Genomic DNA, 26,821 nt, shown 5'->3' with positions numbered 1-26,821 from the left:
AAAGAATGCTTGATCATAGAAGTGGTAGACTAATGCACTGTTTAAGGATTGCATTAAAATAATAATCTGTGATTTAAAATAAAAAAGATAATAATTTGGTAATAGCAGCTTATTTATTTACTAACCAATCAATACTACTACAGTTATTATAACTAAAAAAATGACAACCATAAAACTGAATGTTATGAAATGCATAAAAATATACCTTATATACAGAAAACCATAATAAGCAAAAGTAGCATTATTATGACACACACAACACACACACACACACAGTAACTTACACTAGTTGAGTGCACATACATTCACAAGACACCTGACTAGAAACTTATCAAACTCACTTCTAGCATAACACAAATGAATGAAAGTTACCATACTACTGCCTGCACAGGTGAAAACAAGTTTTTGTTACAGGGATTCTTCTGTGTACATCATTAGAAATTATTATACTACCAAATATAGCTTTGATTTTTCTTAAAACATTAAAAACATTATAGCTTTAATGATGGAGTATGTTGTTATGGATTTGATACAGAATATATTTATACCAACATACTATTAGATGAGACCATAGATTTGTGTACAAAATTTGTTATTAAAATGACAATAAAGAAATGAAATTGCACTAGTATGTGATTTAGACAACCAAATTTTGTCACCAGTCTCATGTGGAATTTGACAATGATTTATATCACCTAGAAAATGATGTTGCTAACAGCATTATATTATAGAAAATATCTGAATGACAGTTTTTTTTCTCCAGAGAAGGTTAACATGCAGAAACTGTCAAACTGTATTAACTAAAGGCATCCTAATATTATCTTAACAGCAGAATATCGATAACACATTTAACTTCCATTTTCAGACATCTTTATTCATAGTAAAGATGGTAAGTTTGAGAACAAAATTTTTCCTCAGAAGAACTTCACTGGTTTAACTTTTACAGTCTTTATCTCAGTTCCTAAAAGTCTAGTTATAATATTAGTCCATGTGATATATACATTAACCAACATATATAAATTGTTTATTTAATAAAGATTTAGAAAATATCAATAAATCTTCATTAAACATTTGTTTTTCCACTAGTCATTATATATCATAATATCTAAGACTATTTTAGTCTTCCTACACAACTGAATTTGAATATTGCTATACAAAACATTTCTTTAATATTGCCATACAGAGTCAAACAGGTTGTTTTTTTATTAAAAATTAGTTATATAAGTTATGTCATAGTGCATATCCATAGGTTGAATAATGAGAAATATCTTTAAACCTGAATGTATATTACACCATTTCTTCAGATATCAGGATCAAATACCTATATCCAAAACTTTAAATGTCACACATGAATATATAAATGTCCTAAATGTTCTTTCAGTAATACTGGATCCATTACTTGGTTGTTATTAGTTAGAATATAAGAAAATACATATTAAATTCTACGTTGTTTTCCACCATAGAGTTATTGTGCACTCTTCTTGCACCGAAAGAGTGTAAGAAGCCTATAATAAAGAACAACTTGAAATCCTTGCAGTAGCAAATAATGAACATGAACTGTATATAAAGGAGTTTATTGATAAAAAGACTCAAAATGCAAGTGAATAAACAAAACTGTGAGTTTGTTTGTTATTCAGTTTCTAATAACAAATCTGTAGCAGTACAGAAATACTAAAATAGTTTTAACATAAAAAATATTTTCAAAATTACCTATATACAAGAAGAAGCTTACCTTTCCATCAATAATAAGACCAACATCATTTTCTTTTCTAAGTTGATCTCCAAAATCTAACACATGGCGTCTCACTGATTCCCTAGTTTGCTAAATAGAAAAGTGAGCATAATTTAACTTTACTTTTTTTTTTCCCATTAGCATGAATCCTACTTCCTTCAATAGCTCTACATTCAGTTAAAACATAAATGTTTGAACAATATGATCAAAGTAATATGTACAACAATCAAGTTAATAAGCTAGAAGGAACATGACTGTTACACTATAACATGAAACAATAACAACCCCTTTTTTCATCTACACTCAGGACAACACACATTAAGAACATTACAGCTAGCAGTTAGACATGAATTAATAGTTTTCTCATAATTATTACTTTTGCTAATGCTAATAATGTGTGTAAATATTTATTTCCCAAAGCTTTGAACTGTAGTAATTATAACTGATTTCCTAAATCTTTGTGTATTTGTAACTCACCAAAATCGTTTTAGTTATACATCACTCAGGGCTGGATTAATTAGCTTTCAAGAAGCCCCCAGCTAAGATACAGCAAGATTACCCGTATATCTGTATATCTATAATACATATGGACCAACAGTAGTTTATACTTAACACTTCAAATGAAACAAACAAAAAAACAGCACTGCAACAACAGAAAAACATTTATTTACTTTTCCTGTGATATTTACAGACATTCCCATAACTTGTGACTCAGTTATTACATAGATATTGTCATAAAAGAAAACACTATATGGTATTATGAAGTTCTGGTGACCTACTGAAGAGAAAAATAAAATATCATTTTGATGAACAGTCTAAATCATCCCTTTATATGCAGAGCTATCACCCACCTTATACATATACAATACATGTATTTTTTAGAACAGCAATATATAAGCAAAATTAAAAATTTTGAAAATGATTATGATTTTATCTCTATGAGGGGTCCGTAAGTACTGATGAACCATCTGATCTACAAAAACTAAATAAACTAAAATAACCTTCCAAAAAAAGAAATTCAGCTATACATCATAAGCTTGCTGGTTACATATCTCACCTATCTATGCATAACCGGTAACTTGAAACTGGCAATTCAGAAAAGGGTCGAAAAATGAAAATTATGAATTATAAACAGCAATCATAGAAGATTTTTGCCAATTCCATGGAGAAACTTCAAGCTATAGCTTGATTAGATTGTTTAATAATCTGGCCCTGACATTTCTTATAATTTCTGTTTTTACACATAGAAGATTTCCAATAAAATTCAAAAGCTCAATTTTGTTTGGTACGCAAACCTCAAAAAATAAAGTCGACATTATTTTGTTTCTAAAATATGTTTTCACTGGGCACCAAACTACTAGATTTCTTAATTTTCCTTCATATGTCTTACAATTCAATGTTTACTGAAATTTAAGTAATTATGTAAAAATAGTGCACAAATATTCTTAATATTTCTGCTTGTAATAAATCCTTGATATATAGCTGCTTAAAAATACTTTAATTCTCTCATTCACATATAATTAAGTTTTTTTTTTAATATACAATTAACAGTTGTTATCATTTAATATTTGTTAATCCACTACATGTCTACTGAAAAAAAAAAATTAAAAAGGTTTCTGTCATATTAAGAAAAACAAAAAAGTTGTGGAACCAAAACCAATTATGTGAACTTGTTATTTCAAGAAACATGGATAGCCACGTTTTTACTTAAAAGAGTGCTACAATTAATTTTCAGTTGTGTTCAGAATGGTATTACTTACAAATTTCTAAAAGGTGCAGATATTTTAATAAAGCATTATTTAAGAAACTAGTTAACTTTTCCTTAAAAACAAAAGGTGCATTGTTCTGTTTTAAACATTGTAAAAAATTAACTTTCAAGGGGGAAGTCAGCTGCTTTATTTAAGAGACAAGAGCTCTGTTCATATATTCATTTAAAAAATAATAATTTCACACACACACACACGTGTATATACAAGTACTACAGCCTATTTCTGAACTCACATGAATGAAATTATTATGACAACAAACTGATAATATTACTCCTAACTATAGTAAATTGTTAATTCTCCAGTGAATTCCAAAAATAAATAAATAAGTATTGAGATATCAACACTTGGAATTTACTTCATTAACAGAAACTTATCATTAATTTTTCAAAACATCTTTGCATTGTATTCCCTGAATCCTTTTAGTGCCACTACTGTAAGGTTTTAAAGTTAAATTTATGACCAGTCTTTCCTTTATGAATTTGAAGTACTGCTTCTCTGCAACAATTAAACAATTAAATTCATTTGCAGAAGTCTGAAGTAATGAAGAATTTGTAATTTGAAAAACAGGTCCATGTTTGGAAACAACCATATTAAAAACAGCTAAAATTTACAGTTTGAAGCCATATTAGCTGTCATCAGCATATCTTAGTTAATAATAGAGATAACCATCTATTGAAGCTTCACATGAAATTACTAATGGCTAGAAGAACAGACTTTCCAAAACTATCTCTCCAGCTAAAATTTTAGATCTTTGGAAACCTATAAATATACATGCATGGCATACTAATAATTCAACTTTTACTCATAATTCTACCTAACTAAAACTACTTTAGGATAATCTAGTTACCAAAGATAATAAAAACTTCAAGCTACTTGCTTCAGAATTAAGTACAACAAGAAAAATATGTTCTGACAAGACATTGCAACTTGAAGGAAGACAATAAAATGTTATATTTTTATATAAGAAATAATATTTGATCTAATCCATCATCACATTTAATGAGTTACAATATCATCACTAAATAATTTAACATAGGGTGACAGGAAAATAGAGTATGTTGAAACATACCAATAATGGTATTAAAGCAGGGTGATTTACTTGATTCATATCCTGTGAAATAATCAATTACCCAAATAATCTTAATATTACATTATGGCTTTCTTAATTAATTAATTAATTAAAGTTTTCAGATTAATCAGTTAGTGTCATAAGTCATGAAAATAGTTGACTAATAAAAATCAGTTTCTGAACATTTATACTGTTAGTTATATGAACAATCCACGACTCATGTGAGAATAGCTGACCAGTTGAATGTAATTAGTTAATAAGCTCAACAATTAATTGATTAGCAAATTCCATTATACACATAAGTAACATATAAATTTTCTCCAACTTCTCCAGTTTGGGAATTTTTTAAAATTTCTCTTGTTTTCTTATCACACTTTTGCAAGCTTGTGGCCATACAGAAGATGTGAAAAATGATACTGAATAATTTTTGTTCAGTTGAAAATGTAATACTAGAAGATGGATATCCAATAGCAAAATAACATAAGATCATTGCTTATTTAGTGGAGATATGTGTATCTGAATACAATGATTAGAAACAATCTCACAAATACAACATCATAAGCATCACTGAAAATAAATTACAGCAAAAATTCAAAGGTTACATGATAGCTACATTGTCCTTAAACAAAACAAGCACAGATAATAGTTTCTCTTCCTTAGGCTGTAAATGTGATGTTATGTTTGTGGCAGTTATTACAGAAATTTACATAAAAAAAAGTAATAACTGAGGAAAAGATGTACACACTTACATCCAAACTGTCTTCATTTATAATAAGTAATGGCATACTCTGAGTAAGAAGCTTGGTTGAGTAACCTGAAGTCAGAAGAATAAGATCTAATGAGGAAGTAATTAACAAAGTAACAAAGAATTTTGAAAAAGATAAAGAAATGGTTAGATTTTAAGAGAAATATAATTTATTAAAAATATGTCACATATAAAGTGTTAAAAGAACAATATAATTTTTAGTTAGATAAATATTTCAATATCATCAACAATTAAGTATAAAGTTCATATTTATATATCACAAACCTTATAAAAGGCAAAAGTTAACATTAAGCAAAATCAAGGTTTGAATTATTCAATAACCTCAAATATTGTGTATGATCATAACATTATTATGTTTTAGTAAAAATTATTGACATCCATTAAACACATTTTAATTAACATCTTGTATTATTGTAACCACAAGGTATGGTTTATTAAAGCAACTTATTTTGTCAATGTATCAGAATGAAAAAGTTGCTAGAGAAAAACATATTTTATGTAATGATCAGTGTAGCCTTACACTATTGTAATATTCAAAGATGAATATCTGAAATATCATAGTTCAAAATGTAAGTTATAGTCTCTTGTTTTTTATTTCACTAAATACTGATTCATACTAACAGCATAATGATAATATAATTAACGTGAAATCCATTATTGGAAAAAATATACATTTAATAGAGCTCAGGTGAGCTCTATAAAGAAAAAGCAATCTTCTCAAAAGAAATGTCCATTTTTAAACAAACATTTTAGTTATATTGGATGAATAATAAAATTACAAGATTTTTTATTCATTTAGCTGCTTCACTTTCTAATTTATTAGTAGTACTTATATGTACTCCCAAACTAATTAATTTCAGATCAAAATGTTTAAATTAAATTTTATATTATGAAAAATACAAAATAGTCCAACACCAGATAAAAATCCTTGAAGGTGGAAACATGTTATAAGGCAAAAGTAAACAAAAGTTAATACTGAATAAGGAACAACACTATCTTTTACTGCAGAACTTCCTACTAACCTATGTTAATTGCTGTTTCTTGCTTATCACCAGTAAGAACCCACACTTTTATGTCAGCTTTAAGAAGGTCAGTTATAGTGTGAGGAACTCCCTATGCATAGAAATATAAAGTATGAAAACCATTTAAGGACAAAAGCATTATGAAGTTTATATTATATATCTCTACTAGTGACAATTCTTTTGTCAACACAACCAAAAAATATACAAAATTAATTCAAATATACATTAAAAACTCAAGACCTAAAGCAATATATAGCATTTAAGGATTCCAAAATAATACAAAAAATACTTCTTTCTGCCATCACATTTCTTTTACAACATAAAAGGAGAAAAAATATAACGGTTATTTGAAAATTTTCAGATAAACAAAAAAGAAACTAAAATAATTTTACATAACAGTATAATAAATTACTTTTAAAATGTCCTAAATAAACTTGTGTATTTTACCTGTATGCACTCCAAGTATAATTAATTCTTAAACTAGAACATTCATTATAAAAGTATCTTTACTTAGCATATTCACTAATCAAAAAAAAAAAATTAATGTAATAAGAACACATTAATTAAATCTCAACCATAAAAATTGTTACAATGTATAAATTGTTTCACTAGCTGCATTCAATTATCAAAAATATATTATGGATTTAATGATTTGGTAGACTTAATCTAATCTGTAACAATTTAAATTATAAAAGCTACCAGTAAAAGTTACCACAAAGTTTAAATTTCCCCAAATTAATGGACAAATATTAAGTATTTTCAAATCTGATGTATATACTGATGTTCTAATGACAAAATGTAAAACTGTGTGTATGCTGTTCCACTGTTGAAACTTAAGTTTATTCTTCTACAAAAGGCTTTAAGGATAATATACATGTTGTTGATTTTACCTCGTTATAATTATATTATTGTATTTTGGTGTGTAGTAATGTTGAGTTACTCACATATTTCTTTCAAAATATATGCAGAAGCTTTTACAACAAACCCTACTGGCTCATAAATAACCAAAATAAAAAAATATTCAGTTGCTCTAATTTAAAGTGAATTTAATTGCTTATTTAACATGATATCTTTGATTCTCACAACCTAATCCCAATACAACTATAAGGAAAAGTAAATGTATAACAAGACTGTAAATGCTAAGGTGACATATGTGAAAGATGACAACTACACAAAGATGCTACCTAAATACATTTTTGATCTTTAAAGCAAAGCCACACTCAACAACAAATTTTAGTATTGCAAGTATTTTTAGTATTGTAAAAAATGAATCAAGATAAAACTAAAAAACTTCAAATATCAAATAAAAATGCTTAAATAGAATTAAAAAGGCCATGTAAGGCATACAGTGCCTCCACTGCCAATGGCATGGCCAGCATCACTGGTAAGCCCATGGAAACAAACATCTAAAATAGTGCTGTCAATAACAGTCATAACATGAGATATTACAACCTGAGTGTTAAAAATGCCATATGTTTGTGCATCAGTCCCAGATGAAAGAAAAGGATGAATTAAAAAACTGTAACCGATGCATAGCCTTGCCAGGACAACTTCCTCCTTCTGATCCTTATGGAAACAAGATGACCAAAGAGCAATAAAGGGTTTGATATGGAAAAACTTATCATGTAGCTCACTTCAAGTAGACTGCCAACTGGCATGGAGTCGAGCCTTAAACACAGGACTGTAGTCCCTATATATGATAGACATGCAGTGATAGTACCAGAACAGATGGACTTAACTGCTGTGCCAGCAAACTTGTTCCCACAAATACCATTGTGGCCTAGTATCCAAAAAAACTGAATAGAAATGGAAGATAAAGAGAAATGGGCTAGTCAGTTTTGGATATTGACAAGAACAGGGTGAGAGTTAACACAGAGTGATTACAGGGCCAGAAGAGAGGGAAGTGAGTTGGTATAAACAGTATGACTGGTATACTGCATAGCTTCTATATGATACAGGGAAAGAGAAATGGCATACAATTCAGAAATTAGAACACAAACTATAGAGGAGATCCTGTATGCAACCACTGAACCACAACCAGTCATGACAGACCCCACAGAGTCACCTGATTTTGAACCATCTATATAAATTGGATTGAAAGGACTATTCGAAAGATGTTCAGCAAACAGAAGATGGAACTTCAAATTGGGAGTATCTGCCTTCATCAGATAACTCAAAGAAAGGTCACAGGTGGGGATGATAATAAGCCATGGTGTGATGAGCTGACCAGCAGAGACAGCAACATCCTTCAAAGATGAACCCAATTCAGCCAGCTGTGCCTGGACACAAAGGCCAAAAGAAATCTAGCAGACTGTTTATTATGAAAAAAACATAGCCCACTAAGGAAGGAAGACACAGCCCAAAGTGTAATGCTGTGGTAAGGATCGAGTTTTGAAGTCCAAGAAAGTTAGAAGTGGTAAAGGTGAAGAAGAGGTTCATAAGATTTGGTGTACAAACTCTGGGCTGGAGTAGTGCAGAAAGCACCCATACAGAAATAAAGCCCCAGATGGTGAATGAGGTCCAACATCTTCTGGGCCAAGATCTTGGCAGAACCATAGACCACAGACCCATAGTCGAGTTTTGATTGAACAAGGGCACATATAAATTGTTTGTTTGTAAGAAATTAAGCACACAGTCTGGGTAGATTTTTCAGTGCTCAGGCCGTGAAAGTAGGTTTTCTTGGGATACTCCCGTTTCCCCCCCACAGCAAAATCTCTGGCATTGGATTTGTAGGTCCCAGCCACATTCTTACATGATTCTGAAAAGAGCCGTTGATTCTTTTATTCAGTTATAGTTTATCAAGTCATAGTTAATTTTAAATCAACTCGCCAGCTGCCATTGTACTCCATCCTAGGTCTGGCTCATTTCACTTATGGCGCCCTCATCCAGTTCTCCCGTGTTTCTTATCAATCTCTATTACCCCACTCCACCCTAAAAATGTCAAAATTAAAATGAAGGAAAAACCCATGGAAATTTTAACAATTTCTCACATGAGAGGACGAAGAGGAACCACAACGTTCCTGAACACCCCAGTTGGAGAGAAGATTCTTCAAATTTCTCTCTCTCTAAACTAAACCCCCTGCCACGTTAGCTTGCGTTTGCATAATTAAGCATAAAGCTCTGCCCACCACGTGTATTGGGGTGGGGAACTTTAGTATAGAGCATCACTCCACTCTCCAAGAGATGGAAGAAAGGTCACAGAAGATGTTCAGTGCCATTATACACTTGAAGAATTGCTGCAAATATCCCATTAGTATTGAAGTTCATGCAAACGGTTTTAGAGAAAGAAAATATAAAACTGTTTACTGTGGTCCACTCCAACAAACAACTTATGGTAGTATGAAGTTGCCACTCAATAAACCTCATACTCGATGACTGACACGAGATGACACTGTGATGTCATTAATCTTCACAATGAAAAGTGTGACACTAGACACAGCTCTGAGGACTTCAAGCTCCGGTGGAAAAGAACAGGAAAGCACTGAGTCCACACAGATTTGGAATTGCCTGTTTTTTAAAAAGTTCTGTATAAAAGTGGATAACTGGCCATGCAACCCACATGAGTGGAGATCTTATAAAATGCCATACCTCCACAAAGTATTGTAACTCTTCTCAAGGTTAAAGAATACAAAAACAAGATGTTTTCATTTGAGGAAGGCTTCCTTGATTGACATTTCAAGCCAAATCAGGTGGTCCATAGTAGAGCACTGTCATCAGAACCAACAGTGGGTGGGCAAGAGAAGGTTTTTGATTCCAGGAACCAAACAAGATGAGCATTAACCATCCTCTCTCAGACCTTACAGACACAGCTCATTAACAGCTGGATGATAGTTAGAAGGAATCTTGGGAATCTCCCTAGTCTTTGATAAAGAGAGAACAATAGCCCAGCACCAAGTAGTAATAAAAACATTCTCCTGTCAAATCTTGTTAAAACTAACCACAACAACAGTAAGAGATGCAGGACAGAGATGGCATAGCATCGTGTGGTGAATATCATCAGGTCCAACTGATGCACTGCCAAACAAAAGAAGAGACATGCACGACAAACACATGGACAGATGTTTAAATCCTAGAGGAGATAAACTGAAAATACAGAACCTTCTCTGGAAGACCATTACTATGTGAAAAATCCACCTTGAGAGGCCTAAATGTAAATGACATCAAGTAAATGAATACTGTTTAAAAAAATTCTGAAATTTAAAGTGAGGAAATACTTATCTAAACAATAAACTTTCCAGTTTTAATGGTTCTTGAATAATAAGTTATAACTCAATATTTGCAATTGACAATCTGAATTTTTTTTTAATTTTTGAATTCAAAATCATTATAAGAAAAAATAAATGTGCAAAGAGACTGTGCAGACTGAGGTGACACATGAAAGATGATAAAAACTTGTATGTGGTTTTCATATATCAAATGATGTATTATCTTACATTGTGTTCTGAATGGAGAACTGTTAATTTCTCTGTTGATACAAGCTTTATTCAAATGCTAAAGACAATGACCATCTTGTATGAATTTGTAAAAGGTCTTGTCACATACTTAATCAGAAAACTGTGATAGTTCGGGAAAATTGTTTGCTTTTTGCATGTTAATATTCTGTGTTCTTTGTGACATAATTTAATAAAATAAAAAATATTTAGTTGATTACTACCATTCGTATAAAAAAGGATTAAATGTCATGAACAGTTGATAGCAAGATAAAAAGAAAACTGGGTAAGTAGTTTTTTTCCTTGTTTTTCATATTTGTTCTTTATTTATTACTATAATAACTAAAAAGTAAAAACAGGGATTCTTTTAGATTAGTTAAGGTTATAATAGGTAAAACAAAGAATAACACAAATGTTTCACAAGACACGCTTGTGTGCAGCTCATGGGCAATGTAATTCAATAGCATAATGTAAGCTCTACATTCCCCAAGTGATTTACAAATTATGACGACACAAATAATAGTTAGACATGATTCAAAGGGCAATCAAACCATAAAATTTAAGTATAACTAGATATATGCTGTTAAAAATACTTAAGATTGATGAATGTAGTTTCATGTTACAATATAAAGTATTTCTAGAAAAAAAGGGTGTTTTTTTTGGTGGTTACAAGGTTGGTCCAACTGACCAATCTTGTATAGAGTTGCTGTAAAGAAAATAACAAAATATACAGCTTGTTGAAAACAAACATTTGAAATATATTTAGGTTTTAATGGTTATGAAAATGAAATTTCAGATTTCTGAGATGAAGAAAAGCATTTTTAATCTTAACATGGCCTTGTCAGAAATATTTCTCAATAAATTCATGAACAAATCTATTTTTAGTTTATTAACAATATTTCACTAAAAACTATGACTTTTTATATGTGAAAGACTTATAATGTTTACTGAAAGAGTGCCAAATTTTGTGAATATATATATATATACACTGTACTAAAGGTTAGTACTATAAAAACTTTAAATGAGTACAAACTGGTCATGTGATCAGTTAAATACATCAAGACCATGTTGAGAGAGGTAAGTAATTTCAAACAAAGTTTAAAAATAAAATATACCCACCTCCTGCAGTTTATCTTCTATAGCTGTTGCTCCTAGGAGTTGCAAATTCTAGGATACAATAAACAATACAAAAGTAATGGTTAAGTACATTCATAAACATTTTAAACATATTACAAACAGTTTCAGGTGAAATGCTTATTTGACACATTCATTAAAATAAACAAAATATATTAAAGTGCACTTACACTTCACACTGTAACTTTTGTAACTCAAGTTACTGTTACAAATGAATTAAAAAATATGAAGTGGATTTAAAATCTAACCACAGTAATAGTTATGTATTATAATGATCACAACTACTTAAAAATATGAACTTAATTTCAACTTTAGTATTATCAATGCAAATAGGAATGGTTTAGTAATTCAGTTCAACTAATGTAACTTTACATTAGAAAACAATTACTGGTAAAGAAATGGGCAATCCAATAAAAAGACACATCTTAAAATTTGCATTTACCTGGTTGTGATAAAAGATGGATAAGATAAACATTATGTGACCTGATGATAATATTAAATCAGATTGTTAACAAAATGGCTGGCTGCTAATACAGATAAATTCTGGTATGTTTGTTAATTAACATATGCCTAGCAGACTTATAAATACACACATTAATAATAAAGGTGGTATTCTGTTTCAAGTTATATTCCATTACATGAACATTTGTCAAGTAAAATGTTCGTATTATAAAAACTTTACTAGAATTACATCCATGCAACAAAATACCAATTAAACCAAACAATCATGCTTTTACAAAATAATTATAATTTTGGCCCAAAACACTTATTACAAGAGAAATAATTTAAATATACATTTATTTCATATAATTACACAGATAATAATGCCCAACAATACTGTTGAATATATGGAAGTTTAATCCACCAATGTAAACTGCTGGAATGAAACTATAGTAATTAAAATGCCTAAATAATAATACTGGTATTTAGTGAATAAAATGGAAACTGTTGACACAAATAGAGTGATAAACATTTAATTCATCTTACATGTAAAAACAACATCCAATATAATGACTACAAATCACTCTGTTTAACAGTTTGTGATCACTATTAATTTATGTTGACAACTGACTTGAGTTCTTACACTTAAAAACTGTTTGAATATTTGTCTCACCCCTAATTTCAAACAACCAGAATAGTTTCTGTGCATGCCATATTGATTAAAAATAATTGATAATCTTCAATGGCATATATCAAATGATGATTAAGGAACCTGTTATGTTCAGAGAATGGAAAAATCATTCACATTAACTTCCAACTTGAATCTGCATATACAGAACCAAATACTTTCACAGTTCTTATCAATGAAGTTGGAAATTTGGAATAAATCTACCAATTCTTACTGTCTCAATCAACTGGGCAGCATCTTCTACTTTTCTTTCCCTATACTGTAAGGCAGTGGTGGCTCTGTAATATGTATTCTTCCATTCCTAATAACAAAAATATGCAAAAGTTTTTGAACAATGAATTTCATAACACTTTAGAAGGCTGATAAATGCACCACAATCAGGGCTTGAAATCTACATACAGCATTCATAAGGCAAGCTTTTAATTCTACTCTTACAGCCATCTTCAGATTAATGAATTCACCAATGTTAAAAATATTAAAAAAGAAAAAATAGGCATAAGGTCTATTGAACGTTTTTGTGCTTTACTTATAGTCTTTCATTCTCTAATTTCAACAGCAATACTGGGCCAATACGTGGCCAAGCATGATTTAGTGGTTAGCATCTCAGGACTATGAAATTGTGAATATGAAGGTTCATGATTCATAGCCTGATACCACAAGAACTCCACTCCACACTATGGGTGTTGCTGATGTATGCACTCTAAGAGTAATGGTAAAGTCTCATTAATTGAATAGAATCTATGGCAATAGGTACTGTTTACTAGTTGCCTTATCAACTAGGTTTTAAGTTCAAAACCTGGAATGCAGACATGCCTTGTATAATTTTGCAGATAAATTCTGAAACAAACAAATAATATTAAAAAGCAAAAATGAATAAATGATATTCTTTAGAAAAATTAATTTCAAAATATGTTCTCAATCATGGCCTAATCTATTTGATAATTTTCTGGCTCTACTAGCTATTTTCATCAAAATATTACCATATGTATGAAAAGATTATAAAACAGACACAGCTAACTATCTTGCTACTTGAACTTTGTCATTAATTCTGGTATTAGCAGCTTCTCATAACATGTGGTTAAGAAAGTTAAGTTTATTTTATTCTAAGTGCTTTTGTTTCTTGTCATGTTATTCATAAGTTTTTTGAGAATTTACAATATATTAATAAATATTCGTTATAAGCAATTCCTGAATAAGTGAGCCTGATGCTAGGTTCGTGTTCTTCCGTGTGTAGTTGTACAGGAGAGAGAAGAGTTTTTGACTATTTCTATAAGACATTCCCATGTATTAAATTTGTTATTCATAGCACACATTTTTTAACTGCCACTTGGTCTTGCCAATGCAAATGGCCTCAAAGTCACCACAGGTATACTGATAAATGACTCACAACGAAACATGGATTTTATCTTTAGAGTGAAACGACTTGTGAATCACGAGAGTAAATCCCTAAACAATTCATAAATTACTTTTGTGTTTTTTTCATAGTGAACGATAATGTTCAGCTAATTAGTGTGAATAGGTTTAACTTGGTGGTGGTGTTACATTTCTTTAAAATGCCATTGTTAGAACAATGATTTCACTGTTGCTACTCTGTTCTTTCAATTTAGATAATTCTTTTTGGAAGACATATCATTTTGTGAGAACTATAACTGTATAATGATGACAGGACAATGTTTTAAAAGATTTGTAAGTGGATTCTAAAGAAAAGCCAGTAATTGTAATCTCTGATTTTAAAGGAATGGAAACAGAAATTTAGACCCTCAGTTGAAGAGGTTTTTGTAAGTTTCATTTAATATCACATTAGTACAACTAAAGGTGAATGATAAGACCAACCAATGTGTTTAAGGATGTTTCAAGAGATAATATGGTAAGCTAAACATATCAATAATGACCAGTAGTTTTAATATTAAGGCAACATACCTGTTCTGTTAGATGACTATAGCCAATATAGCAGGCTAAGCTCTTGAGTTCTTTCATAATGGCATTCTATTGGAAATTCACTTGTTTAATACATTGATGTCTGAATTTAATTTTTTCATCTGGTAATTAGTGTTGAAAAAAGTAGTATTTCTGAAGAAATTTGAATATGTTGATTTGAAGTTTGAAATAGAGAAATATGGATATTTATGTGTTTGTAGGAATTGAAGGTTAAAACTGGAGGATAATGGTTGATGATACTTAATGGCTCTCTTACTCATATTTTGGTGAAGAAGCAATCCAAGTTCATGTTTTTTTGCCACAATTAGTATGGTTTGTCATTACTGTCTTTCAAACTTGTAGCACAGACAAAGAATATAACCACAACAGTCACATTCTATTCAGAAATACAATAAAGCTGCACAACTGGTGCAAAACAATTTTAAGAGTAAGTAATGCACACTGAAAAGTTTTAGGAATATTTGAAGAAAACAGATATGACATATTTCCACCAAATAAAACTTTAACATTCCATCAACTTTTACACAAGTTTATGACAGCCAGTGTCTGCCTAGCAAAAATATCATAATAAAAATATGTTAGTAAGACTAAAGATTCAAAGATTTTTATCATCAAGGTCCATGAACAATAAAAAATGAAGGGTATAATGTTCTCTATATAAAAACTGTCTGCTAACTTCTGATAACAGCCAAGAGGGAAAAAGTATTTAACAGGCTTAAAATGTGAAACATTAGTTGTTCCTCAACAGACATTGCTTTGGAAAAACATTTCAGAATTTAACTATCCCATGATAGACATTACAAAAACTGTCACATGGTAGCTGACAACAAATTCAAATATTATAAAACATTTAACTCAGATATAAACAGAAATATAGCTGTTAGATAGATAAAAAGCAATATATATATACACATGTATAAATAGTGGACAATGAATTACTAATACATGACATGTGACAAGATCTGAAATGTCATATACGAGATGAAACATAGTAATTTGGTTTGTTGGTGTGTGTTTGGTGCAAAGCAGCTATACTATTGGTTTCAAACAAGTAGTAAAATGAAAAGTAAAAGTCTATAAAAGAGAAAAATAAAAACCAAATAAAGCTTCAAAAGCAGGTAAAAAACTTAAATAGAATTAAAAAGGTCAACAGCCCATATGAAGTTAAAACACAATTAAGTTGCATAAGGTCACCACTGATAACGATATCTGTAGAAAAGACTTTTATAAAACAGTGTCACCACTAATAGTCATAAAGAAAGCATGACAGTAAAAAATGAGCTATTGAGAGTTGAGTGTCACAAAAAAACATACTGGTGGAACAGACCTAGATGAAAGAAAATTATGAGTTAAAAAACTGTGAACAATGTGTAGCCCAGTGAGGACAACTTCCTCCTTCCAATCCTTATGGAAACAAGATAGCCAAACAGCAACAGACAGTTTAATCTGGAAAAGCTTGTTATTACATTGCTCACTTCTAGTCAACTGCCACTTGGTGTGTGAAGCCAAGACTTGAATACGGTACCATAATAGACAAACTAAGATGCAGTATCAGCAAGGTTGTTCCCACAAATATCAATGTAGCCAAGTATCCAGAAAAACTGAATATTAAAGAAAGATGAAGACAAATGGGCCAATTATTGTGAAATACTGACAAGAACAGGGTGAGAACTAATGTTATGAGATTCAATGGACATTAACAGAAATAACAGTGTCAGTTTAAATTGTACAACAAGAGTACTGCTTAGCTTTATGATCCAGGGCAAGAGAAATGGCATACAATGCAGCACTGAACACAGAAATTCTAAAGGGGATCCTGTGAGAAACCAATGAGCTGCAACAAACCATGGCAAAGCCCACAGTGTCACCTGATTTTGAACCTTCCATAAAAATAGGAATAGATGAATGGTTAAAAAATGTTAAGCAAAGAGAAGACAGTACTTTCAATTAGGAGTATTCACTTTCCTCACATAACTCAAAGAAAGGTAACAAGTGGGAATGATAATAAGTCAGTGTAGGATGGGTTGATTGTTTGAGACAGCAATGTTATCTAGTGACAGAACCAATTCAGTCATCTGTGTTTGGTTATAAAAGCCAAGAAGAAAAGTTGTAGACCATCTGTTCCAAAAGAGCATAACCCACTGAGGAAGAAAGACACAACCTTAGGTGGAATGTTGGGGTAAGAACTGAAGTTTGGTAGCATACTGCAAAGAAAGTTGTAAACAGTAAAGTTTCATTGGACTCAATATGCAATTGCTGGACTGGAAAAATGCAGAAAGATCCAGATGGTAAATGAAGTCCAGCATCTTCAAAGCAGAGGCCTGGGCAGAAGCAGAGGCCAGAGACCCATTATCCAGTTGGAAAGGAATGAGGGCACAATAGATATTAAGCAAACAACATCAATCCTCTCCCCAAGAGGTGAAAAAAGGGAACACAGAAAATGTTAAGTGCCCTCATATACTTGACATTTAGTTGCTTGATGGAGAAATGAAAATAAGTTTACAGTCAAATATAAACCACAAGAACTTTGGCTTAGGGAACATCAGAAGAATAACATCACTAAGACAAAGATCAGGATTGGGGTGTAGACCCCGTTGGTGACAAAAGTACAGGCAAATGATTTTGTAGGGAAAAAAAAGGAAAACCATTTGCTGTGGTCCACTTTAACAAGCAACTGAGGGTAGTCTGAAGTATCCTCTCAATAAACCTCAGATCTGACAACCAATAAAAGATGGGGAAGTCATCAACACAGAGCCTGTTCTCAATAGTAGGAGGAAGTTGTGTAGTGATAGCATTTATCTTGATATTAAAAAGTGTGACAATCAAGACACAGACTTGAGGAACTCCAAGTTCCTGTGTGAAAGAACAGGAAAGGATTGAATACAGATTTAGAATTGCCTGTTCAATAAAATATTATCAATGAAAATGGACAAATGGCCATGCAACAACTATTAATAGAAGTCCTGCAAAATGCCATACCTCCACATAGTGTCATATGCCTTCTCAATATTGAAGAAAACAAAAATAAGATGTTTCCTCATGAGGAAGGCTTCCCTGATTGATGTTTCAAGTCTAATCATGTGGCCCACAGTGGAGCACTGTTCACAGAATTCATATTGGATGGACAAGAGAAGGTTATTTAATTCAAAGAATGGAATTAACCATCCTCTCTAATACCTTAGAGAGAGAGCTAGTCAAAACAAATGGACAATAATTAGAAAGAATCTTGAAATCCTTCCCAGATTTAGAAAAAGGTAGAACAATAGCCTTGTGCCAAACATTTAAAAAAATGTTCTCCTGCCAGATATGGTTAAAAATAACCAGAAAAAGAGCAAGAGCAAGAGAGACAGGAGAGAAACAGCACAGCATCTCATTGTAGAGTGACTTTAATGGGTATATCCCCCCATGACCTTTGAATTCAAGAGTCTGGTGTGTTTTGGTGTAGATGCTTACACCAAGATGTCTCCAGAACACAGCTTCTTGACTGACTACAGAGAGCCTGCAAGCCCCTCTAGTCCTTTTTGAATAAAATAGGGAGGAATTTGACCTAAAAGATTATCTGACTAGTAACAAAACAAAAGGGGGGTACAGGAGCAAGATGAGTTGAGAAGTGATGTTCAAGAGTTTTCAAGACACAGTCATTTACTAATGAACTGAGTTTTCACTATTTTGAGGATCAGGGGGATCCATTATAACAATGAGAATGGTTCACTGCCCACTGATGCCACCCACCATAAAGTTCTAAGAGGGGATGTACTACAATGCCAGAGCTTTGTGAGCACTACACTCAAACATTAGCATGAAACACAATGTCAATAACACCCACTGAGAATCTCCAACACCAGCATTCAGTCAACCCTTACCCAACAGGGCCAAATAAATAGAACTGGGTAGAAGCCACCCCAAGGCTACTCATCTGGAGAAATTCAAGGCCAAAGAAGTGTGTTGTAGTGCCCTGGACCCAGCTCAACCACCAGGATCCTCTCCTTCCTTTCACAGGTTGCTTTGCATGGCAGAAATATAGGTGGATGTTTAGACCCTATAGAAGGTGAACTAAAAATACAGAACCTCCCTGGTAGGTACCCTCACCACATACAGAAATCCACCTCAAGGGAAAATGGTTCAGTCAGTGTATATACATACTAATGGAATATATTTATAACTTTTAGATCTCAACATGATATGCAAAACTTTAAAGCATTACTTTTTAACTCTGTTATATTCAACTGTTTATAGCAGTTATATTTGTTATTTGCTGAAAGCAAATATTGCTACTCGTGGCATATCTATCACCCACTACTGTTTTATTGATACCTGTGTATTACATTTAAAGCTTTAATTGATTTAACATAAGTTTAGAAAGTTAGTCCTCAGTTAAATTGACTGTATTACATTTTTTTAATGCTTCTGAGAGGGACGAAAACTATAACCTCGACTCTTATGAAAGAAATTATTAAGAGGTTAAAACATATCTGTCATAATTTGTTATTCTATAATTAAATGTTTCAAAAGTTTCTCTAAACAGTAAAGATAAAGCAATATTTTTAATCAATTTTTAATCTTGCTCAAAGTATTCTAAACCAATCATTGTTGCATTCTAAAAACAGAAAAGTACATTATAAAACTATGTTTTATACTATTTTTGAATACATCTTAATTGTTACTTAAAAATACTAATGTTTAATTCTTTCAGTGCATAATTCAGTAGTCTATTTTTTAACAATTCAGTTTGGACAACTTTAAACTAGTTACCTCATAGAAATCTTCAGATATCTCAGCTACAGCACAACACAGTGTTCTTAGTCCTGGAAAAAACATAAAATAAATTAATAATGTACTTATTACTATCATTATTATCAGATAAATCACATATTTGAGCAAAGTGTATTTTCATTATCACTATACAACAAATAGAAGAGCTTTTGAAATAATGTAGTTATTAGTAACAAAAGGATGTACTGTGTGTTACAAATCACAATGCATTAGTCTTAAACATTGTCTGTCAACCACTCTTTAAAGATTTCAAATGAGGATTTCCACCTAAAGATTCTCAAAGTTACTCAGATTATATTTAGAACAACAAACATGAACATTATTCATGATGTCACAAAAGCATGAAGGTTCATGAAGTTTTAATATAAAACAATAAAAGCCCTGTGACCCAAGCACTTTTGAAAGGTGAACCCTTTTTACCTCAAAGTAAAAATGTTCAATTTTTAGTGGTTTCAGAAAAAAAAAAACTTATTTTGCAAAATGTTACAATAAAATGTTCAGTCTTCTATAAAGGCAGTATTAAAAAAAACATTAAAAATGGCTACATCACATTTGTTTATAACCACTGTTAAAAATAAAACTATTTTTAGGGTTATCAGTAAAATTGGGCATTAGGATGCTCTAAAAATATAAAAATGAAAAATTATTGTGTATGATATTTGCCTACATTCCCTTACCAATAACAATACTGGAAATAAAAAACTGAATATATTTGCACATACTTAGAGGTGGCATAACTTGAAAACTTAAATTCTTCTATATTCTTAAACATCATAGAGAGGAAGAAGCAAAACAGATATTATGATTTTATTCAGTAACAAAAAAACAAGCTGTAACAATCACTATCAAAGTGAATGGCATATTTAACAGTGTCCTGCATATCTGAACAGCATGTAACTATAATAATAATAATACAACTTATCATATCATTTATGGCATAAAATTTTCCTTTCTGGGGATCAGAAATGTCTTTTGGTGTAATGTGTAGATTAACTTTGAGGAAAAGATATCACTTTTGATCTTCACCCTTACTGACAGAAGAATTAAAGGCTTGAATCTGAGCAATACCTCTCCCAAAAAACCTGTCATGTTATCTGGTATGATGCTGAATTGCTGCCTTTTAAATCTAGAAATCATATGGTACATGACCCATTTACAGTGAACTGGCAAAGATGCCCAGCTTCACTTGGGAAATTAGATTTATATATTCTATATGACTATGTCAATGTGTGTATTCTGAACCTAAGACTGCACAGAAGAACAGTCAAAAATATTTTAAACGTTTTTGTTTTCCACAAACATAAAAACACTGCAAAAAAAATATAGTAAAACACAAATTATTTACTGCCAAAATACTTAATTTATTAAATATTTCACATCTATACTTAATATCACAAATTTAAATTTCATCAGAAACTATTTAATTTTTTACAATTGCAGTGCTTCAGGTTAGACCAAATTGGTTGTTTCCCCCCAAAAAGCACAGACAAGCATTCAAACAGGCTGTTTAATAATATTATTATAATTATTACAATATTATACTGTAAGAGGTGGTTCCTTGTATCACAAATCATAGATATAATCTTTTCAAAAAGGCAATCTAGCAAAAGAACACATAGAAAAGAAGTGGTTCCTTATATAACAACATCTAATGTATATAGAAAAGCTAGCGCATTTTGGTAACAATGCATTCCAACAATGGTTTATATATAATGCTGCTTAGAAATTAAAGTATAACCTAACATTGTAGTCAAGAGTCTATGTGCTGCAAGTATAAAATGAAATGTATAAACTGCAAAATTGAAAAAAATGTTTTCTCGAACTATGGCAAGCACACACACACAGACATGCATGTGCACATGCACACCTGTGTGTCAGCCTGTGATTTCTATTAGTAATATAAGGAACAACTTCTTTTCTATGTGGATTCTCACTAGCTTGCTTCACTAAAAAAATGTGCCTGCATATGCGCAAATGGATAAGTAATAATACTCAAGTGCATACCCTCAGGGTCTACACTTAGCACGTGTACAAAATTTCAGACTTCTAGGTTCTCTCCTCTTGACCACACCTACATAGGTATGCACATGTGTTTTTGTACTTGCTCACCTCATTAAATAGATATGCATGCACACACTTATACATGTGACATTTCTTTTCCATATAAAAGGATGAGTAGATGCATAACTCCATGTACGCAAATATGTAATAATATCCAGGTGCAAACCTTCAAGGTCCATTTAGTATGGGTGCAAAATTTCAAGTTTCTTGGTTCTTGTCTCTTGGCAGTCACGTGGTTTTTACCAGCTTGTCTCAAAAGAAGATGCACTCATTCATGCATGCACACATAATAAGTAGTAATGCACATTTGCACAACCTCATCATCCAATTAGTTAGTACGTGTGCATAATTTCAAGTTTCTTGTCTTTTGGAATTATGGCAATCACACACAGACACACATACATGCCCACTTATTATTATACGTTTTAATATACTGAACATAATAATATAACAAACTTACAAAATCATGCAATAGTATCATTGTTCACCAACCAATAAACAAAGGGTAACTAATAAAATTAACTAAAGATGTAAATTTATGGTAAATTTCTTCAACTTTATGCCACCCACAAATATTGATGAATTTAGTTCAAACTTGAGTCTTAGATCTGTCTCTATATAAGGAATGAGAAAAATGCATCAGGAGTTATTGTTTGCACCTTTTTTATTTGTTTTACAATATACACTGCTGGCCAAAATCTTAAGACCAATGAACATAAAGAAAAATATGCATTTTGCATTGTTCGACTCAACAATCACTTATATGATTAGAGCTTCAAAGGATAAAAATAAGAAAAGGGAAAATAAAAATAAAAAACTTTTTAGCATTTAAAAGGGAAAATGTGAACACTATGAAATTAGCCTAAATACTAGCTGCTCAAAAGTTTAAGACCATACTGAAATAAAACGTTAATCGGTAAACACGTAACAAAATTTAGTCATTTGTGTTCAAGCATCAGCGTTGTCAACATCTTCCACTGACATCTCCTGTGTTACATTCAGTAAAAACATGGCAAAGGCTAAAAAGTTGACAGAATTTGAATATGGCAGAATTATCGAGCTGCAAAAGCAAGGTCTCTTTCAATGTGCCATTGCTGGTGAGATTGGGCATAGTAAAACTACTGTTGCAAATTTCTTAAAAAAAACCCTGAGGAATATGGTACAAGAATTTCAAGTGGGCAGCCCAAGAAAATTTCGCCATCATTGAGCAGGAGGATTCAACAGGTTGTTTGGCAAGACACCAGCCAATGGTCAAACCAGATTAAGGCCCTTATGGATGCAGAATGCAGCTCAAGAACAATAAGACAGCATCTACATGAGAAAGGCTTTAAAAACTGTAAACCTCTTCAAAGGCCAAGCCTCCTTCCACACCACAAAACAGCTTGGTTAAACTTTGCTGAGAAGCACCAAACATGGACATAGAAAAGTGGAAGAAGGTTTTGTTCTCTAATGAGAAAAAACTTAACCTGGACAGTCCAGATGGCTTCCAACGTTACTGGCACAATAAGAATATCCGACCGGAGACATTTTCTACATGACACAGTGGAGGAGGTTCCATCATGATCTGGGGTGCTTTCTCCTTCCATGAAACAATGGAGCTTCAGGTTATACAAGGGAATCAAACAGCAACTGGCTACATTGGCATGATGGAGAGAGCATCCTTACTGACTGAAGGCCCTTGCTTGTGTGGAAATGACTGGGTCTTTCAGCAGGACAATGCTGCAATCCACAATGCTTGTAGGACCAAAGGACTTTTTCATGGCGAATAACGTGATTCTTTTGGACCATCCAGCGTGTTTGCCCGAACTGAACCCCACTGAAAGTGTTTGGAAGTGGATGGCAAGAAAAGTCTATAGAAATGGACATCAATTCCAAACAGTGCAAGATCTTCGTGAAGCCATCTTCACTACTTGGAATAACACTCCAGCCAGCCTTCTGAAAACGCTTATATCAACCATGCAATTGCAAATGTTTGAAATCATTCGCAATGAAGGCTGTGCAATTTACTACTCAGACCTCTTGTTGGGCATTTCCTACCCTGTTTAGGACTTCCTTTGATATGGCCTTAAACTTTTGACCAGCTAGTATTTAGGCTAATTTCATAGTGTTCACTTCTTCCCTATTAAATGCTAAAAAAAGTTTTTTTTATTTTCCCTTTTCTTATTGTCATCTTTCGAAGCTCCACTCAAATAAGTGGTTGAGTCTAACAATGCAAAATCAATAATTTTTCTTTATGTTCATTGGCCTTATGATTTTGGTCAGCAGTGCATGTATGGACCAGCCTACTGGACACAACTAGTTCAGCTGTGTTTGTCTATAATTTGACTCAACTTTTATTGTATCTTTATTGAATAATCCTATTTTTTAATCATCTTGCTCTTATGTTTGGTTTATTTTGAATTTTGTGCAAAGCTACATGAGGGCCATCTGCACTAGCCATCCCTAATTTAGCAATGTAAGATGAGGGGGAAGGCAGTTAGTGCTCACCACTCACCACCAACTCTTGGGGTTACTCTTTTACCAATGAATAGTGGGATTGGCTGTCAAATTACAATGCCCCCATGGTTGAAAGGGTGACCATGTTTGGTGTGATGGGATTCAAACTTGCATCCTTCAGATTACGAGCCCAATGCCTTAACTACCTGGCCATGCTCTTATGTAAGAGTTCAAAAGCATCAAGTTAGATGCCAATACCTTACATTTAACAAAGATTTACATAAAAAGTTTACTGAATAAAATTGCACAAACATTCTAATTTTAATATGTGATAAAATCTTATGAGATAATCCAGTAAATTCAAACTTAAACTGGACATAAAAAAGTATTATAGAATTTAAAAATATTAAATAATTGAACTGTTGAATATAGTTTAATTATTTTAAATATCTAAGAAAAAGAATATATGAAGTTCCTCACTGCACAAAATCTGTAATGAGAAATTGAAAATATACAGAAAAACAATACCACTTTTATTGTCAGTTAACACATGTAAAGCATTAAAACATTATAAGTAATGGCATCAGAACCAAACAGAAAGATTTGCTGTTTTATAATATTTTTATATGAAAACTAAACTAATGAGATCAGTCACTTTTTTTTAGAGGTACTAAATTATTCACAGAGAAAGAAATGAATGATTTTAAAAGGACATCCTGAAAAGGCTTATTTCTACTTTAAGTTGATAAACATCTTTTATATGTCTTCTCAGAACAAAACTTAAATAAAATACACGACATTTATACCTTCTGTAGCAAACTCTTCAAGATGACGAAGAGTAATGTCCTTATACTGCTGATGCTGTTCATCAAGTCTTTCATATATGACTGTATCCTGTCATAAAGATAAAAATAAATTTTAAACTAATGTCAGTGTTCCTAATATTCCAGCAAAAAGCTTAAAATTCTAATTTAAATTTTACAATAGTATATTATGATGGAATATATTCTGAATTTACATCAATCTCAGTTGTACATCTTTTATTATAATAAAAATAGTAGTTACTACTTCTGTCCATTAAAACTGATTAACAATATTTTGCCTCTGTTCATTGGGCAAAACACAATGCAAATAAATTGTACTAATACAAAAAAATATTGAGAGTAAGACTGTTGCAACAATCTTTTGTGTGAAGGAAATTATGAATAAAAATAGTAGGAATAAACTACAAGTCACAGGTTTCTTGCTTCAAGTATTCCTCAGTTACTGTTTTAAATGTTGTTGCCAAATGTATGTTAAAGTTGAATAAATAAAAGAAAAATAAAATTGGTAGGGCAGTACCAATACTGGGATTTATTTGAGCTGCTTTGTCTATATCTTTTTTATTTTTCAGAAACATGTCCCACTTCAACCAGCTGGTTCCTCTAAATTTTTTTTGAAACAAATATTACTAAAAGTAGAATCAGAACAACAAATATCAATCTAAAAGATGTTTAAGAATTGTTGCAAACACTTCTGCTCAAAAATATTGTTAATAAACTTTGGTTCAAATTACAATAAAAGAAAATAAAGGATAACAAAGTGTGTCAAAATATAAACTTTGTTCTACTTATTTTGTGTGACATTTCTAAAAGACTCCTTCCTTTAGGAGGAAAGTATCATGATACATGGAAACTAAGCTAATAAAAATCCTTAAAGGGTTAGAAAATACACAGATTCTAATTACTCATGTTTTATGTGAAACATGTTAACAAAATACTCATTAAGAAAAAGTAATAATGAGCTTTTCATGTAAACATAAGTAATTAGAACCTCAATATCTTTTAACCCTTTGATAATTTTTTCTTAGCTTTGTTCCTATGTAACACAGTATTTATTGCCTGAAAAACAGTATCTCCCTTAAACATGAAACAAAATAAAACAGTACTATACTATCACAAAAAATAATATCCCATAGAAGGTAATAAAACTTGGTGACATTTATAAAAACAAAAAAATAATTAGAATTTATATAGTGCTATTAATACTCATTTCTAATTACTTTTTGGTAAAAATATCAAAAAAATATAGTTGTGACTGTAGAACACATTACAATGATTATAGTTGTTTTCCTGGTACTGACTTTTGTAAAGAGTGTACAAGATGTCAGAAACCAATTAACTTAAACTAAAGTTAGCAAAACCACCCCACTGCTTCAGGAGGACAACACTCAGACTGAGGTGGAAAAGATTACAGAAATGTCACAATCTATGATCATTAGATTGTAGTGCAGACATCAGGCCACAGGACAATACACCAGAAAGCCAGGTCAGGCTCACAGAAGAGTTACAGGTGAAGCAGATGGCTGATATTTGCAGCATTTAGAAACTGTACTTGCAGTGCTAGGAGTCTCAGGAAACTCCTTTACCAAACCCTGTGTGAATATTGCTCATGGTCATGAACAGGTTCCATCCATGATACCATTTGAAGCCTTTGTCCTAACCCCAAGGCAGCAAACAGCCTGACAAGCATTTACAGAAAAACATCTCACTTGTATCCTTGTGCTGTTCACAGATTAGAGCA

General features: G+C 31.7%; 1 protein-coding gene across 14 annotated transcripts in view; it reads right to left on the bottom strand.

Annotated features, from left to right (window-relative positions):
• ATP8A (ATPase phospholipid transporting 8A1) overlaps positions 1-26,821 on the bottom strand; it is a 241,640-nt gene that overhangs the window by 79,012 nt on the left and 135,807 nt on the right. For all 14 annotated transcript variants that reach the window (XR_013014406.1, XM_076456687.1, XM_076456679.1 and 11 more), the window contains 7 exons: positions 25,066-25,153; positions 19,742-19,794; positions 13,266-13,352; positions 11,908-11,955; positions 6,359-6,449; positions 5,320-5,384; positions 1,733-1,822 (listed from right to left, as the gene is read on the bottom strand). Coding sequence is in view for 13 of the 14 variants with exons in the window: in XM_076456687.1 (XP_076312802.1) it covers positions 1,733-1,822; positions 5,320-5,384; positions 6,359-6,449; positions 11,908-11,955; positions 13,266-13,352; positions 19,742-19,794; positions 25,066-25,153 (522 nt within the window). In the remaining variant the exon portion in view is untranslated. The remainder of the gene's footprint in view (positions 1-1,732; positions 1,823-5,319; positions 5,385-6,358; positions 6,450-11,907; positions 11,956-13,265; positions 13,353-19,741; positions 19,795-25,065; positions 25,154-26,821) is intronic.

This window comes from Tachypleus tridentatus, chromosome 1 (assembly GCF_004210375.1).
Source record: "Tachypleus tridentatus isolate NWPU-2018 chromosome 1, ASM421037v1, whole genome shotgun sequence".
Classification (NCBI taxonomy): domain Eukaryota; kingdom Metazoa; phylum Arthropoda; class Merostomata; order Xiphosura; family Limulidae; genus Tachypleus; species Tachypleus tridentatus.
This window is presented reverse-complemented; position numbering and strand designations above follow the sequence as displayed.